The following is a 17355-nucleotide window of genomic DNA, read 5'->3' as shown; positions in this document are numbered from 1 at the left end:
GGATCGATCGATCCACTATAACTTGTAAAGTGGGATCGATCGATCCCCCTCGTCGAACTCAATATATATCTTTTTAAAAAAATTACAATTTTAAGGACATTACTGCCATTTTGGAAAAAAATTAGTCTAATAAGACATAAAATAGTATAAATTAGTCTAAAAGGACATAGTTACCATTTTTTTGCTCTAAAAAAATAGATTTCCCAATAATCTTTCCATTCTCTATAAATAAATGGGGGCCATAAGATTGAACTAATTAAAAGTTCAAAAAGAAAATCGAAGTAATAATAACATGGAAAGTGTCAACACGCTCATAATGAAGTTGAAATAGCCCCCTATAACTTATCAGGACTCAAATTAAAGTGGACTAATTGTAAATTTCATTATTGATTGTTTGATTATAAAACTATAAAGTTAAACACCAAGATTTGGGATATCTCCTCGAGATTGTCACTTTATTGATTTTCCATATCTAGACTTCGATTTTCTTGATGTTGCCGATAAGCTTTGTGGTGGGTTTCTCGGTACGAGGATCATTTTCCCTTGAACTATGCAATAGCATTTTCTTTTCTTTTTCTATAACAAAATAGATAGATGCTTAAATTGCTTCTTTTTGGCATGCTTAAAAATCTCTTTTCAACTTTAAATCTCATATACTGATAGTCTCAAAAAATATAATTTAGTTATATAGTCTCTAAATATATCGGTCCATACGTACTTACGACATCAATAGACAAATATGTATTAAAAGGTTGTTTTAGAGTATTGTAACAAGAATACAATACTAGAGGCAAATATCTGAGAAAACAAATCGTATTAACAAACTAATGTTATTTACTTTCTATAATTAAATTTGGTGTGTTGTGGCTGTATATATTAAACTTGATTTAAATGGCATTTGTTTTATGTAGTAAATGGTAATGCTCAAGTACAATGCAGGAATAAATTGAAAGTTTGAGCCTTTTCTTTGGTGCAGAGAAAGAAGATGACAAAGGAGAATACTTAATCCGTTTGATCATGATGAGGATGTCGTCATATTTGAATGAAAATTTGAGGGTTGCGTATTTACTCAAACTTCTTTATTTTCAAGAATTGTTCGCTGCTTTTTCACTATATGCAATCTTAGCTAGTAGAGCTAGTCGTGTGAAACTGGATGGTGGCATTTTTTGCTCTGCTAAAACCTTACAAGCATGTTATCCATTCATGTTTGTAGGGTTTGTTGTGTTGGATATAAGAGCATCCCCATTTGAGGGATTATTTAATGGGTTCACACACATTCATATATAAAAAAAATATTATTATAATTGTGATTTATGAACCTGCCTCTTCCAGTTTCACTGTAGTGAATCGGTTCAAGCACTGTAGCGCGGGCCCCACGACACATGGTGGCCCGGTCCAGATATTAATTTTTTTTTAAGTAAAATAGAAAAATAATAAAATAATAAAAAATGAGAGGTTTAGAAGAGGTTCACTGATGTGCTTGCTCTAAGATTCGGTGATTGGTATTAAATTGTAACAAAGTTGTGAGGACTGTTTGTTTGGTAGCTTGTGTAGTCCTTTCATGTTGTTTTATTAACTAAAGAAACGCTTGTTTCAACAAAGTTGTAACCAATGTGGATTTCTTAGTTTCTAGTGAACTATAATTACATGGTTTTGACTCGCCTTAGAGGATCATCCACCTAAAAAATTATATTCATCCATGAATAGCATTTTTCTATGTTTTCACATATTAAAACACACATTTACAATACTATACTATTCCATTAACAAGTTTTACGATAATCAACAATACAATATTTTGTATAAATATTTTTACAAGTTTCTCTGTCTACTTAAGTTAGTTGATGAGCGTTGTTGGGTACATATTTTAGATGAGAAGATATAGTTGAACAAGTCTAGAGTTAATCATATTGTAAGTTGAATTCAAAACTAACTTCTGGACCGTCTACCAAAATCCCTTATATATTAATCGAGAAACATTACGACTTTTAAATGTAACCACGTGTCATCACCGTAATGAAATTCAGAATCCTTAGAAAATATGTTGGTTCAATTAAGTATATATTATAATTTTCATTAAACTAATCATAAAATTAATTAAAGTGTACAATTACTATTTTCTTTTCTTTCCTTAAATAAAAGCTACGGAATTACCAAACATGACTAATATATATATGACAATTAATGATTCTAATAATAAATATTTGATAACAATTTATATCTCATCCACCGTTTTTGTTTAATTTTATATTATTAAAATAAATTAAACAATCAAATTAGCTATAAAATTAAAATATAGATTTTTTCCGTACATGTTATATTTTGAATTTTAAAAAACGACAAAATTACTAAAACTGTTAAAATTATTATGTTAAAAATTAATGATCAATGGTTTAAAATCCCCTATATATTAATAGAGAAACATTTAAAAAGTTTAGAACATGTACTAATTAAAAAAATATCATGCTGAGTTTTCACGTAATTGGAATGTTAATTTGTTTACGTGGCGGCTTGAAAATCAATTGAGAATTTTGTTAGTCCAAAATTAATTTGCTAGAGAATGTTATATTATATAGTATGTCTATTATAGACCATTCATTTGTCAAATTGAAATTTATTATATAATATTTCCTTAAATAAAACCTACGGAATTACCTAATGTTATTATGATATATATAGTAATTAATAATTTTAAATAATGAAAATTTGCTAATAATCTGTATACTTTCTATCATTTTTGTTTAATTATTAAAATAAATTACACAATTACATTAATCATATATTAAAATTTTAGATTTTTTGTATATGTTGTATTTAGAATTTTTCAAAACGAGTATAAATTACTAAAACTGTTGAAAATCTCACATAAACTTTTGTGATCAATGTTTATTTTTTTTCTATAATAAGATACAACGATAATAAAATCATATAAATAAATAATTTTATTTTAATAGGTGTTTATGTTAATATATATATATATATATACTTCATATCGTTTAAATTTAATTATACATCATATACGGTAGATAAGATTGATTGTTTTGATTTATTTATCCTAAAATGATTGTGAATAAACAAGAGCAGTCATTTGATTTATATATGCAAGCTAATTTATTACATAATAGTAACTGATTTCTTAGTTATTTAATATATAAATATTATTTTATTATTTCATAATATGCAGAAAAATATAAAATAAGTATTTATTCTGCGTAAGGCGCAGATCTTAACCTAAGTATGTATCTCTTTAATAATTTTAAATCTTAAACATTTTCTAAATCTCATGCCAAAATAAAAGAAACAAATGAGAATAAATTCAAAAATTAATATTTATATCGAGCAAAGAAATAACAAAAATGACACAAAAAGAAGAAAAATATCGAAGATAAATAGGATTGGCACATGAACGTAAACTTCTCATAACCATAATTAACTTTTAAATTGCTAAATCATGATATAAAACCGAGTTGATATAGTTTCATTGTAGTCAAATAGTAGGCATGAGATTCTTCGGCCTAAACGTTAGGTTTTTATGCGATAAATTTTGACCTAAAATATTTTTAAAAAAGGGATGAGTTCATTAGTAAACAAATTATGTAATTAACAAAAAAAAAATTAAAATTTTTGTTTAATGGCCAAAAATATTAATTCGATCAATAATATAAATTTTTTTTTCCATACGATATTTCTTAAATAATTTTCATATAAATTTATCATGCGCAAGACGCGTGTCATATCCTAGTGAATTTTGTATATAGTTAGCATGTCCCACTCAAATATGGGCGCATATTGGCCCTTTGCTGATGATAGTATATATTTTTGGTGGTTTCTGTACTCGAGTGCTTTACTTACTTACGCTTTGGTTTCACATAAGAACCAGTCCATACTAAATAATTGTCACATACGCAATCTTGAAAGTCAGTATTCGTATCTATACAAAAAATGTAGTGTAGCAGACAGAATATTAGCACCTACAAGAGAGATTTACGCCTACCCCACGCCTACAAGTGATAAAATGGATATGTGTTATTACATTACAATTTATAGGTTACACAACTTGTTACTCCTCTTTCATTTTCCTGAAAACAAACACGAATCAAATTCTATAAAGAAAACAAAGAGAGTGATATCCAATTGAATCAAATATACGTTTTAGCTCTATAACTGATTTATTTAACTCAACTATATTCTATCTTAAAATGAAAACTGAAATAATAAAAAAATAAATATATTTTTTTCATTTATGAAGTATTCCCATTTTTCACTTGGTATAAAGTAAAAAATATAGTATGGTTTGAGCATTACTTTCTTCAAACTGTATTTTGAAATGAAAAATATAGAGTGGAGTTAGAAATGCTATGGACATTTATACAGCCTAAACCTATGAAAATTTCTCATTTTAATCTATTAAAAACGATTTACCTAAAAAACTATTGAAAACAATTTATAATCTGAAAATGTCAAACTAAATAGTTCCAAGCCAAGTAATTTGAGTGCATAATTTAAATGATTTCAAAAATCAATAATAAAAGAAGTATTAATGGCGCTGGGGATAGAGGAGACGGGACACACAATGGAATGTGAACTGGTTCTAGGAGAATGGGTACTTCTTTTTATAGAAATGGTTTTCTCTTTTGCAGGCAGAAGAGTATCGAATCTCTAGAGAGTGAAGAAGAGTCTATAAAAGCCAAAGATTCTCTCGAAGATCAATAAGATTTTCTTTTCTCCTGCTATTTTCCCCCTCTCTTAATCCACACTACTTGCTCCTACTACTACCCTTGTGATTGTGATTTTATTAATCCTGTGTGCTGTGCGCGTGGGTATATAACATAACACACTCCACGCGCTCTTCCTCTATTACAATATTTAATGCTCTCTCACCCACTTTCTTCTACAAAACTTACAACTGGTGGTGAACAGAGGAACAGAGCGAGAAACAGACACAAAGAAGAGATAGAGAGAGAGAGAATCTGACCTCGTTTCCTTCTTGTGCGAGGGAAATTTAATTGTTTTCTACTTTGAATTCTCTCATTTACTCACCAAGAGAAGAGAGACAGAGAGGTTAATATTATCAAGACCCTCCTTGACTCTCTCTCAAGATTTTCAAAACTAGAAAGAGAAAGAGAGAGACGATGTTTGCTGCGGAGAACGGTCTGAAAGGAGATCCAAGGCTCGAAGCTATATCAGCAGCCATTAGAGTAGTTCCTAATTTCCCCAAGAAAGGTCTTACAAAACACTTCTTCTTTTGTTTCGTTTCACTAGTGTTTTGTCTGAACAAGTTTCATGTTCTCTCGGACAGGGATTATGTTTCAGGACATAACTACGTTGTTACTTGATCACAAGGCGTTTAAACATACAATTGATATCTTTGTAGATCGTTACAAAGACATGCAAATCTCTGTTGTTGCTGGTAAAAAAAAACTAATGTGTTTTTTATTTTTTTTTCTTTCTTTTTCTCTCTACAGTGTTTCGTCATCAAGTTTGTTAAATAACGCCAAAAAAATCTCGACGTCTTTCGAAATGGGATAACCTCATAAAGCAACAAATTAGTTAAAGAAAAGGATAAATCATTATTGTCTTTTTCTCTCATAAAGAATTTAGATTACATGCAAATGATTGTAGGAGTTGAAGCAAGAGGTTTCATGTTTGGTCCATCCATTGCCTTAGCCATAGGCGCTAAGTTTGTCCCTTTGCGTAAACCTGGCAAATTACCAGGTAAAATTCACATTGCACTTAAATTTTTGGGTTTCTTCGTTGTTGATGATGAAAATGGTAACACTGTAATTATAGGGAAAGTGATATCGGAGTCTTATGAGCTTGAGTATGGACATGACCGTTTAGAGATGCACGTTGACGCGGTTGAGCCACTAGAACGCGTCATTATAATCGATGATCTTGTAGCTACCGGTGGTACACTTTCAGCTGCCATTAGCCTTATGGGTATATATATCTCTTTTGTCCTGTAATATTCTTACATTGATAAAGAAACTTATCTTAGTTTGTTACAATTTGACGTTATAGAGAGCCAGGGAGCTGAAGTTGTGGAATGTGCTTGTGTTATTGGCTTGCCTGAAGTCAAGGTGAGTCACACTTCTTCTTACTTGACCAAGAAGTTACTGCTGGCTTTAAGGAAATGACATCTAATTTATTGTAAAATTTTGAATTGTGATAGGGGCAGCACAAGCTGAAAGGGAAGCCGCTCTATGTGCTGGTGGAGCCTAGTGGATTAGATGAATTCTGTTAGGATACAACCCGGTTAATTCCTGTTTGTTTTGTTTTTTTCCTGCAGTTCTTTAAAAGTTTTATTTTAGTTTTTTTTTTTGTGTCATTAGATTTTTGAATTTTGCTGTTTTGTGTTTATGGGACGCAGTGAGGGTTAGGACTGTGTGCTTTCCACTGGCAGTGCCAAGATACTGAAACGTACATTGCTGATGTTGTTGAACCGGTTTATGTTTGGTTGGATTTCTGATGGAACACTAACCTTTATATTAATCAATTTACATAGTGAAATTCAATCATTAGAGAAGGTAAGATACGTTCCTTTCTTACCGTGTGAACTCTGCAAAAGTACTACTAGTAGGTTCACTAAATTTAATGCGATTATTACTGCTTTTACAACTTTGAAAAAGTTGGTTGCTATTCTACGACACAATATTCATTACTGCAGTATTGGTCCTTGCTATATTCGCTTCAAATATTGCTACTATTATGATTTTGAGGCTACGAAAAAAGCTGCCCAAGTATCTAAATTCTACAGTAACAAAGAATAAAATTGATGGCTTATGTCTTGTAGTATATAGTTTCGGCACATCCGATAGAAGAAAAACTTCAAAACAGTTATCTCATTTGAACAACTATAGTTGGTGCCTTGGTGGTGGTTACTATGATTTTAAAGTGTGATAACAATATTTCTCATTTCCCATTTTCTAAGTTCTTATCCTTTATGGGCCTTGTGGGTTTTCTACCGTTACACGTACAACCAGGCCTGCATGCAACTTGTACACGTTTCTTTCCCAAACGAAACTCGAAGGCTTGTACTAATCGAATATGTGAAACGAAACATTTTTATAGTTTCCCAAGTTCTTATACACACTCACTATACTACATCATGCATGTGTAATATCTATTATATTAAAAGAGTCTAACAACATATAGTTTCACTGTGAAAAAGGAATTCGAACATTAAGCCTCCGTAACCAAAGCGAATGCATAACCATATGCAACATATCATATGGCTTCGATGGTCTGTTCACGACAAAGTGTTTTCTCACCTCACGAACTCTCCTCTGCATCTCCAAGTACTCCTCTTCCGTTACCGCTTCTAAAATCTTCTTTATCTCCGGTATCTTCCGTACCGGAATCTGAACCGAGAATCTCTTCCAATTCAACACGTCACTAAATGGAAGCACGTAAGAATCAGCTATGATGACCGGAACACAACCGGAGTAAAGAGCCTCCACGATTCTTGGACTAGCTACTTCCCAACCGCTCGGACACAAACAAAACTTCGCTTGGTCCATCATTCTCGTGTAGTTGATGGTCTTGGGGAGATACTCGTAGACAAGAACGTCTTTGTCCTTTTCTTTCCAGTGTTGGAAAAGTATTTTTCTGACTTCTCCGTGAGAACCTCCCGCGAAAAATGCTAATAGTTTCCGGTTTTGAGGCGGTTCTCCGTCGTGTGTAGACCCTAATTTGCTGAATTTAATTTTTATTTCCGGTAATGAAACGTCTCTCACGGGTGTGAACCCCTCGGATGCATTGGCATTACATAGAGCTCTGATGAAATGCTTGTATAGTTCTGGATCTACCGTTGAAACATCAGGTGCCTTGAACAACAAGGAAACAAAGAAAGTTAGGGTTAGGGTTTTTACAGTGTAAGCGACTGATTAAGACTACTCACCCAATCGTGACAGGAGAGGAAGAAATGGTCAGCACCACGAGTGCGGTTCCAGTAAGGGTAACGGTTAGAGACAAGAGAGATGTAGTCTTTGACTATGTTTTGGAGACGGTCACGTGCATAGCTAGTGTAAGGTCTATAGACAAATCGTATGATACTAACGATCCCTACGGGGACGTAGAACATGGTTGCTTCCTCTGGTGAAGCTGCAGCGAAAGGGCTTTTTCCGTTCTCGATCTCGTCCATGAATTGGCCTTCAATAGCGTAGATATCGTTGAGAGGACCTTCATGAAAGAGAGGAGCTTCTCCTTCTCTATATGTCCATATCTTGAATCTCTTCTTCATCTCTCTGTGGCTCCTGTTTAATGTAATGTGTAAGGAATTTTTTTTTAAAACATTACATATGCACAACTCTTGATGTGTGTTTGTTGCCTATATGTTCTTTTTTTGTCACTGGCCTATATGTTTTTTAAAAAACATTACATATGTATAATGTGAGACTTTTAACACAGAAGTAAGGAAGGTGAATGATATGTTTTTTTAGAAAGGGCTTTAAAAGGTGAATGATATGTTTGCAAAGGTCAACTTGAGAGAGGGAGAGAAAAGGTATGGAGAAACCTAAAAGCTAAACTACTCTTTACTCAAACTAGGTCTGATTTTGATTTCTGAAGTTAAGAGAGAGAGTGAGAATGAAGACAGGAGGAATAATGATGTAGAAATATAGTAGTATTAAACACAAAATGAGAGAAATCGAATAGGAAACTGCAAACTAGTAATGCGTAGGTTTTACTAAAAATGGAAACTCACCTAGAATTTTACGCTGACACTTTTTTTTAAACAAGTTCTGACACATTTCTATTAACGGAGATTTGGAGTTAAGGTAGTCTTAACGAAAAAAAAAGAAAGAAGTGAGTACATATATGCCAACGAGAACCTACTTGTTAGCTACACAATAATTGTTTAGTCTCCACATTTTATCAAGCCTAACTTGTCTTTAGCTAAAAAAAAGGCTAACTAATTCAAATCTAATAAAGGGAATTACCTAGTGATCAAACTACACACTAATGTTGCTAAGTTAAACTATATACTAATTTTATATTTTTTCAAAACATGTACTTAATTTATAACTACAAGTAAATATATAGAGAGAGGTTATATACTAATTTGTATATTTTTCATAAGATAGATAGATAGAGACTACGTAAAAATAGGAGAAAGAAAAGGTCTTAACTGATGAAAAGCAAAAGCGTTGAGATAGATAGATCCATTTGACACTAATCCCAAATCCGAACTATTCTTCCGGAAATCCACTTCTCCGGCTTTCTGTATGGCGGCTCTCGCCATCGCCAAACCCTCTTCGATTCTCTCCGCCGCTTCATCTACCACCGTAACTTCTGATGACGACGACTGTTTTAGTTTAAACAACATTAATCAAATTAAAAGTAATAAAATTAATATAACACCTCGTAGCTAAAATAAACCTAGAATACATCACAAAAGAAACTAAACTTATACTGAAGAAATGAAAAGGAAGATTGTAAGTACGTTGTTGAGAGTGGTGAGACAAGAGGAAGAAGAACGAAGAGGGAAGAATCTGAAGGAAGAGAACACAGATGAAGAGGCGACGGAGTGATGACAAGAAGGATCATCGTTGACGACAGAGGAGAGAAATCCGGTATGGTGGTTAAGGGAGTAGAAGAAGAGGATGATGAGGAGTAATGGATATAACACAAACGGTGTAGTACAAGTCAGATCCGCCATTAAATAGTATCGTTCTTCTTTTTCTTCATCAAGGCGTGATTTGGATTCTGAAAAGATAAACTTGAGAATTTTAGGGTTGTTTGTTTTTTCTTAGGTTTATTACTCTCTTACTTCCCTTACTCTTCTATTTATATTTGTTACTCTTCGACTGTCTAACCCGGTTTGGTTTAACTTCACAAATTCAATTATTATTGGTCAATGACACAGACACTCAAGTAACTAAACGTGATTCTCTTAAGTGTTGTTTAGGTTGGATTTGGTTCGGTTCCAAGCAAAATATAGTTTTCGTTTTTTTCTTCCAGGATTGAGAGACATAAATTTATGTTATGATTATCTACATATATAAATAATTTTTAAATGAAAAGGAAACATAGGTTACATTCAACTCAATTATATCGATTTGTTTGATTTAGTCAAAGGATAATTGGAAATTCCTTAACAAACTTAAGAGGTGGTATTGGACCCAGGAATTCAATGAATTTGAAATAATTCATAAGTAAAAACTTTTGCAGTGTTTTAAAAGATTTGATGAAATTTTAATACTAGAAAAAAACTAATAAAAAATTATATCTGCATGTGCAGACAAAACATCTAGTTATTAAATAAAAACTCACGAATATTGTATAATCTTATGCTGCATAATTCAACCAAATCTCCTTTCACAAACTCACCTAAAAATAAAAGAATTAAAATAACATATATCTCTTTTTGCAGACGTTTTCATAAAAATCCCTAAAAATTGCATTTATCATAAAATACTAGTTACAAAATTTCAAATTGTTGTTGACAATATATTCTAGTCATAATATAATATATCATAAAATCTCAACAAAATAGTACTTACCATTTTTATAAAGCGTTTTTTTTTGTTAGATCTCTCTCCTATAAATCCTATAAACTTTATAAATATACAAAGATTCAATTTTTTATAGAATTTAGAGGAATTCTATCAAATTTATGTATGTTCCTTTAAAATCCATAAGAAAAAGTAAACATGAAATTTTTTTTGCTCCCGCTAAATATGCACGAGGGCCGGTATCCGCGTAATGTAAAGCACTTCAGAAATTGTAGGAAATCAGTATATATATTTTTGAATAATTTTCTAATCAAATATAATTTTCTAATCAAATGTCCCCAAAAGGCCAAAATCAATATACACGAATACCTCAATTCAGTAAACTTTAAATAGTATGAACAAAAGTGTCTGTTTGATATTATTTATATTACTTCTTCTCTGGCAAGGAAGGTAGGATGACAAACATCAGTCATCAGCAATTCAGCACACACGACACAACAGAAAGAAAATGGCAAAGAGAGGACAATTAAAAAGTAATGTGCTGAGACTAGAATCAAGATGCGTCTCTGAGCTTAAGCCTTGGAGTCCACTTGAGATGGATACAAAGCTTCCCTGATTTAGCTCCGTCTAACGCATACCACTCTTGAAACTCTCCTTCTAACATCACTCGTGTCAACGTCATTATCACTCTCCCTATTTTATCCTTCCAAAAAAAAACAGACCAAACACATTAATCTACAGATTCATAGTCATGTTGAGCTTACCATGAATGTAGGTAGCACTTATCTTACCTTGCCAAATTTGTCATGGTCCCATACTTCAAGAATCAAGAGATCATGTAAAGCATCTTCCACCACAAAATCAAACGTCTGGTTCCAAACCGGATTCAAGCTATCCGGTACAACCCTAGTCTTGGATTTTGCTTCCGATTTTTTCAACGTGATAACTACAAATGGATCTGCCTTTCCCATAAAATCTACAGCTGGTAAGTCTTCAGCAGCCACCACTGTCACAGACAGCACTCCTCTCACAATCACATCTGTTTTTTTAGGGCTCTGCGAGCTTTTCACATCCGTAGCATCAGAATCCTCGCTTTCCGGTTTAAGTACCTTCTCTAAAATGGTCAACGAGTAGTTCGGGTTAAACGGGTTCTTGAATCCGCTTTCTTTGCCTAAGGGACAGTATAGGAGCTCCAGTTGCACCTATATCACCACATATAAATATATAATAATATCTTACAATTTTATAGTGATAACTAAAACTCTGAAGAGATTTTATGGTGAAAGTATTTCTAAACCAGGTTCAAAAACATATTAGTAGCATATTTAAAAGTAATTATATTTTAAAAATGTAAATGTTATATTTATAAATGTTTAATTTTTTAAATTATGCTCTACATTTAGAAGTAAATTAAAATCTAAAATTTTTAGATCCTAATTTATATATTTATTTATTTCAAATTATTATTTTTATTTTAGAATGAGAGTCTATTGCTCCTTTTGTACATAGTAATAATAGTAATAGACGGTCTGCTTTGCTTTATGTAGGCCTAGCTTTATGATAACTTGTAACAATGAGGAATGATATATATATACTTACCCCCTTTGTATATATATATATACTAACCTGACCACGATTTTTTGTATCCCTTTGGACCACTAAATCCTTGACTAACTTCAACCAAATATCTTTTACTTTCCCGGGCTCAAGTTCATTTAACGGTACTTGAGCAGCTCCTATAAGCTGAGAAGACCCGACTCCTTCGTCGTCAAAGACTCTTACTGTCAAATGTTGAGTTGATACATCTTCCACAACGAACTCAAAATGTTCATTCCAAATTGGATTCAACGAGTTACTCTATGCGACATTACAAAAAAAATTACCCACAATCCATATGATCAGCAAGATAAAAAAAAAGATAGCTGAATCTTTTGGTAAAGGGAGATTTTCTTACAATAGTTTTGGTCTTCTTAGTTTTGTTAGGCAATGGACGAATGAATACGACAGCGTAAGGATCAGATTTTCCAATCAAGTCTTTGTTAGATAAGTCTTTTGCTTGCACAAGCTTCACGTCCAATGTTCCAACTGGTTTCAACTCAAGATCACTTCAAAACACATTTAAGATTTACGTAAATATTGTCTTCACTGAAAGTAAATTCATATGGTATAACGTAGAGAAGTAAAAACCTGTAATCTCCAGGCAATATAGGTATAATTTTCCTAACGGGCCATGTTATGCTATCTTCAATAGCGTCAAGAATAGTTTCCTGAAACATACGTTAAACAGATTGCTGACCAATAATAAGTAGTACGCTCAAGATATAAGATCAAATTATTTTTTGCATACTTCGAGTGCATCTGAAATCCCTGGAATCGATGTTAACTCACCACCAACAACCTTAAGAGTAAAATCAAGCCCTTTCTGTTCACACAAAACAAAACAAGATCACTATATAACATAACAATAAAGATTATTGCAACAATCACTGAAGATCATTACTATATTACCTTCTCTCGCAGTGAATAAGAAAGTGCACCAAAGCAAGGGAACTCATCAACAAGAGGTTTGAAAATCAACCTGAAAACGCCCGTGAATCCTACATTTTTCACCTGTACAAACAACACGAAAAGATCTAGAACAAATAATGTATAGTAAACGTTATAATAATAGCATTACCAGTGAGTTACCTCAATCGGTAAAGCCACACCAAGTAAAGTTTTGACATCCAACACGATTTTTGGATTACCGTCCCATTGCATTTCAAGTTCCATTGTAATTCCATTAGGTCCACTTTCATTTTCTAAGATGGAAACTCCTAAAAATGAGTGAGCAACACGACGGTTTTTAATGTATTATTATTGCAATGTACAAACTAAGCTATAACCCAATGCATGGACGGTAAAAAGATCCAAGAAGTTAACCCATAACTATAAAACTCCTATATAATTTGTTCTTTGTTAAGAATCTGTACTTATTATTTATAGGAACCAATGAAACCAACCTGTGAACTGAGGAGCCACAGTTCCTAGTGTCAATTTAGAGAACTTGAGAGATGCTATCATAGCTGGTGTATACTGTTCAAGAACTGGTTCCACACTGCTTCGAATCAGCTCAGAAGCTGCCTACATGTGTAAGCAGAGGATATATCAAAGATGAAAACTAATACATTTTTAATAAGAAAGATGGTGTAAAAACTAAAAAAGGATTCAAAGTTACCTCGTTTACATAAGGCCAGATCTTTTCAAGTTCAAGATTAAGCCAATTTAACTGCAATTTTATCAAGGACAAGTATCAATATCCATTTATATATATCATCAATAAATTATGGAAGGAAAATAGATAATGTAAATAGTAATTAAACAGAATATCTCAACTTTTGTCTCTGTGAAAATACAACCCAAGAAGGGTAAAATTCTCCAGGGAGAAGTTTTCTTGAATCTTGAACAGTCATTCTTGCAAATGCAGCAATGGTTCTCGCCTAACAAAACGAATGAAGATATTATTCATTATCTCCATGCAAACCATCACAATGAGAGGAAAAAACCATTATAATGAAAAATTGATATTAACCAATTCTGCTCGACGAATGGATCTGACATTAGAATAGCGTGCAAATGAAACGACCAAACCGATAGAAACTGCGATTCCTATGAACAAACCAAAGAGAAACCCCATTTTTCTCCTATTTCTCGGCAGATCGAACCCTGGACGTTGGTTTTATTTGAGATCCTTTGTGAAAACATAACAGAGAGTGCTCTGCTTCTGAGATTGATGAGTAATATCGACGATAAAGTTAAAGAAGAGATTACTTCGCGCTTAGTTATTCTCTAATCATAGTCTATTGTTTTTATTTTGGCTTTTAAGATTCTTCATCTCTCGCTTTTCTTTTGCCTTTAGTTTGATTCTCATTGATCTAAGTATTTCCATGTTCTTCTGCATGCTTCTTTTTCTCTCCTGAAAGTTCTATTAATTTTCTATTTACACCGAACGGTGGTTTTATTTCGGTGTTGGTGACGTTTGTTTTGCTTCGTAGGTGTCATTTACTAATTACTAAAATGTAGAACCAAACCGAACCGGATAGAATAACTTATTAATCTTTGTAGTAAAACCCCTGTTCGGGAAGGCGCTAGGCGCTAGTCGGACGGTCGGGTTGGACCTAGCGCCTAAAGAGAAAATCGGGAATTAATCGAAAATTATGCGGAGCAGAATTTTTAGATGGTTTACTATGTTATAAAACATGTTAATCTTTAATTGTGTATAACATTAATACATTTTCATGTTTAAGATTGTATAAAACAGACAAATAGAATATATAAACTTAATATAGTGTAAATGATGAATATTTATAAAATTTTCGAATATTTCATGTTTAAGATTGTATAAAACACACAAATAGAATATATAAACTTAATATAGTGTAATTTTCATCAAAATTATAAATCATAAAAATCGGCCGCCGAGCCGCCTAGGCGGCCGCCCCGATTTATGCCAAATCGGTTTAAAAAATCTATTTAAAATAAAATAAAAACAAAAAAAAATAAAATAAAATAATAAAATAAAAATAAAAAAGAAATAAAAGAATAATAAAAAAATAGATTAGGCGGCCGCCTAGGCGGCTAGGCGGTCTATGCGGAAAAAATCGGATATCCGATTTTTTAAACCGATTTGGCATAAATCGGAGCGAAAGAGTGACGCGCGCCTAGGCGACTAGGCGGCCGATTTTTAGAACATGGAGTAAAACCACATCTTTATTTAATATAATCAATAATTTCATAGATTTAGCTACTTTTTAACTAAGACTGAATCGAATTCAAACCAAAACGAAGCAGAACTAACCAAACAAACCTACAAGTGGTTTTATTTAATTTTAGTTTCGGTAAACAAAGCACAATCCAACCACTTAAATCGAACTATCGACTGTTTATCAAATGTTGTGACTGTAGTTGTGCGCGAGAGAAACAATTATTGTGAAACAGAGTATAGTTAGTATCGTCTTATACGACTTTTGGTTTAATGTTCGTATGTTTGTATTAATATTCATGGAGCTCAGTTTCGGAAAACTCTACTAGAACGAAAATGGTCATTGCTTACAGAGGGGTCGGCCCAATTCTTTAACCATAACCCAATTTATTAGGCTTGTGCTTTCATTTTTCGTCTTGGCGACTAACTGGACTCCTTAAATAGAAGGGTTAAGGAATCAAAGGAACTAATGAAAATGATTATAAAAGAAAGCGTGGTATTGTTTGAATCTTCATCTTGTTTTTTTGTGTGCACACTTGACTCTTCATCTTGTAAACTCAATAATTGTACTCTAATTTTTTACTTTGGAACGTAGAGATCGACTGTGGTTATCAAAGCTTGGGATGGAGGACTTCACACAATTCCGTGGACGTACGCAATATATTTTATCATAATTCTTTGAAGTCTGTCGACTCTCTTGTGACTTTTAAACCTCACTTTCGCAATCAACTATGCTTCCTCGACAGTGCCGGTCTAACATTTTTATAAAAAATCATGATATCGTATGCTCAAGTAAAAAAAAATCATAATACCTTTATTATATATAAATGAGTGGCTGCAGATTATGTAAGAGTATGAAGAGAACACTTGGAAAACAACAAGTATATTGTTTATAAATGAAGTTGGACAGAGTGCTTATAAATGAAGAGTTGATGAATGATTCGCGAGTCTATTGTGTGTTTGAGTCGGGAGGTTGCTCTGACCACTTAAGATGTAGAATCCATTTGAAAAGAGAGGAAAGCAGGAAGCGGAAGCCTTTCAAATTCACAAATGCTATAGCGAAGATGTCTGAGTTTAATGCTATTATGGAGAATCAATGGAAAGACTATGAAGCGCTATACATCTCGACCTCAGCTATGTTCATGCTTACAAAACGTTTAAAGGCTCTGAAGCAACCGCTGAGAGAGCTCTGTAAGAGTAAGCTGGGAGATTTATCTAAGAGAACCAGAGAAGCATACCAAGTGCTTTGCTTCAGACAGAAGGAAACCATGGAAAATCCAAGTGTGGAGAATATTCGAGCAGAAGGAGTAGCGATGAACAGATGGCAAAGACTAGCAGATTTGGAGGAGGAATTTCTAAAACAGAGATCAAAAGTTCATTGGCTTGATGTGGGTGATGGGAATAACCACTTCTTTCACAGCTCAGCTAAGATAAGAGAGATTAGAAATGCTATCCATGAAATTACTAGAGCTGATGGAACAATAGCAAAGACAGATGAGGAGATAAAAGGGGAAGCTGAGAATTATTTTGTTGAGTTTATGAGATTGGAGCCAGTGGACTATGAAGGAGTTTCGGTAGATACTTTGAAGGAGCTATTGGGGTTTCAATGCGGTGAGATTGACTGTATTAAGCTGGAAAGAGAAGTTACTAGAGAAGAGATTAAGGAGGTCTTGTTTCGAATGCCGGGAAACAAATCACCAGGGCCTGATGGGTTTACAACAGAGTTCTTCAAAGAGGCTTGGGAGATAATTGGTGACGATATTACCATGGCGGTTCAGTCGTTCTTTGTCAAGGGATTCTTACCTAAGGGTTTGAATTCGACAATACTGACCCTTGTTCCAAAGAAGGTGGAAGCAAAAATGATGAAGGATTACCGCCCTATATCATGTTGCAATGTGCTGTATAAGGTCATATCAAAGATAGTGGCAAACAGGCTGAAGAGTGTATTGCCTAAATTCATCTCCCTGAACCAATCTGCATTTATCAAGGATCGCTTGTTGATGGAGAACGTTCTACTTGCCACAGAATTGGTAAAGGACTACCACAAAGATGATATTTCCCCAAGATGCGCAATGCAAGTCGATATCTCCAAGGCATTTGATTCGGTTCAGTGGTCATTTCTGATTAACACACTGAAAGCGTTGGGATTACCGGCAAAGT

The 17355-nt window shown here is 33.3% G+C and overlaps 3 protein-coding genes across 5 annotated transcripts; 1 reads left to right on the top strand and 2 right to left on the bottom strand.

Moving 5' to 3' along the window:
- The first annotated feature begins 4887 nt into the window (after nucleotides 1-4887).
- On the top strand, nucleotides 4888-6555 carry LOC106326735 (adenine phosphoribosyltransferase 5). 3 transcript variants are annotated; one of them, XM_013764653.1, is made up of 6 exons: nucleotides 4888-5223; nucleotides 5300-5410; nucleotides 5623-5940; nucleotides 6022-6080; nucleotides 6173-6255; nucleotides 6371-6555. In XM_013764653.1, exons 1-5 carry the CDS (start codon nucleotides 5133-5135, stop codon nucleotides 6242-6244), a joined length of 651 nt encoding a protein of 216 aa, XP_013620107.1. In that variant the 5' UTR covers nucleotides 4888-5132; the 3' UTR covers nucleotides 6245-6255; nucleotides 6371-6555. The 3 variants fall into 3 exon arrangements, with proteins under 3 accessions (XP_013620107.1, XP_013620106.1, XP_013620108.1); XM_013764654.1 differs by having other exon boundaries at nucleotides 4889-5223; nucleotides 5623-5715; nucleotides 5791-5940; nucleotides 6173-6423; XM_013764652.1 differs by having other exon boundaries at nucleotides 6173-6423.
- A 482-nt stretch (nucleotides 6556-7037) lies between these two features.
- LOC106326732 (probable glycosyltransferase At5g11130) lies at nucleotides 7038-9753 on the bottom strand. The gene is made up of 4 exons (XM_013764647.1): nucleotides 9443-9753; nucleotides 9129-9304; nucleotides 7901-8255; nucleotides 7038-7826 (listed from the first exon to the last, which is right to left on the bottom strand). The coding sequence occupies exons 1-4, from the start codon at nucleotides 9656-9658 to the stop codon at nucleotides 7158-7160; spliced, it is 1416 nt and encodes a 471-aa protein (XP_013620101.1). The 5' UTR covers nucleotides 9659-9753; the 3' UTR covers nucleotides 7038-7157.
- Nucleotides 9754-10820: 1067 nt separating this feature from the next.
- LOC106326731 (synaptotagmin-4) lies at nucleotides 10821-14323 on the bottom strand. Its single transcript, XM_013764646.1, has 12 exons — nucleotides 14026-14323; nucleotides 13829-13933; nucleotides 13672-13722; nucleotides 13457-13577; nucleotides 13143-13270; nucleotides 12963-13064; nucleotides 12802-12876; nucleotides 12642-12721; nucleotides 12409-12559; nucleotides 12081-12311; nucleotides 11246-11656; nucleotides 10821-11157 (listed from the first exon to the last, which is right to left on the bottom strand). Exons 1-12 carry the CDS (start codon nucleotides 14128-14130, stop codon nucleotides 11008-11010), a joined length of 1710 nt encoding a protein of 569 aa, XP_013620100.1. The 5' UTR covers nucleotides 14131-14323; the 3' UTR covers nucleotides 10821-11007.
- Between the last annotated feature and the right edge of the window lie 3032 nt (nucleotides 14324-17355).

This window comes from Brassica oleracea, chromosome C2 (assembly GCF_000695525.1).
Source record: "Brassica oleracea var. oleracea cultivar TO1000 chromosome C2, BOL, whole genome shotgun sequence".
Taxonomy (NCBI): Eukaryota; Viridiplantae; Streptophyta; class Magnoliopsida; order Brassicales; family Brassicaceae; genus Brassica; species Brassica oleracea.
Note: the sequence above shows the minus strand (reverse complement) of the source record. Positions and strands in the feature narration are given on the sequence as shown.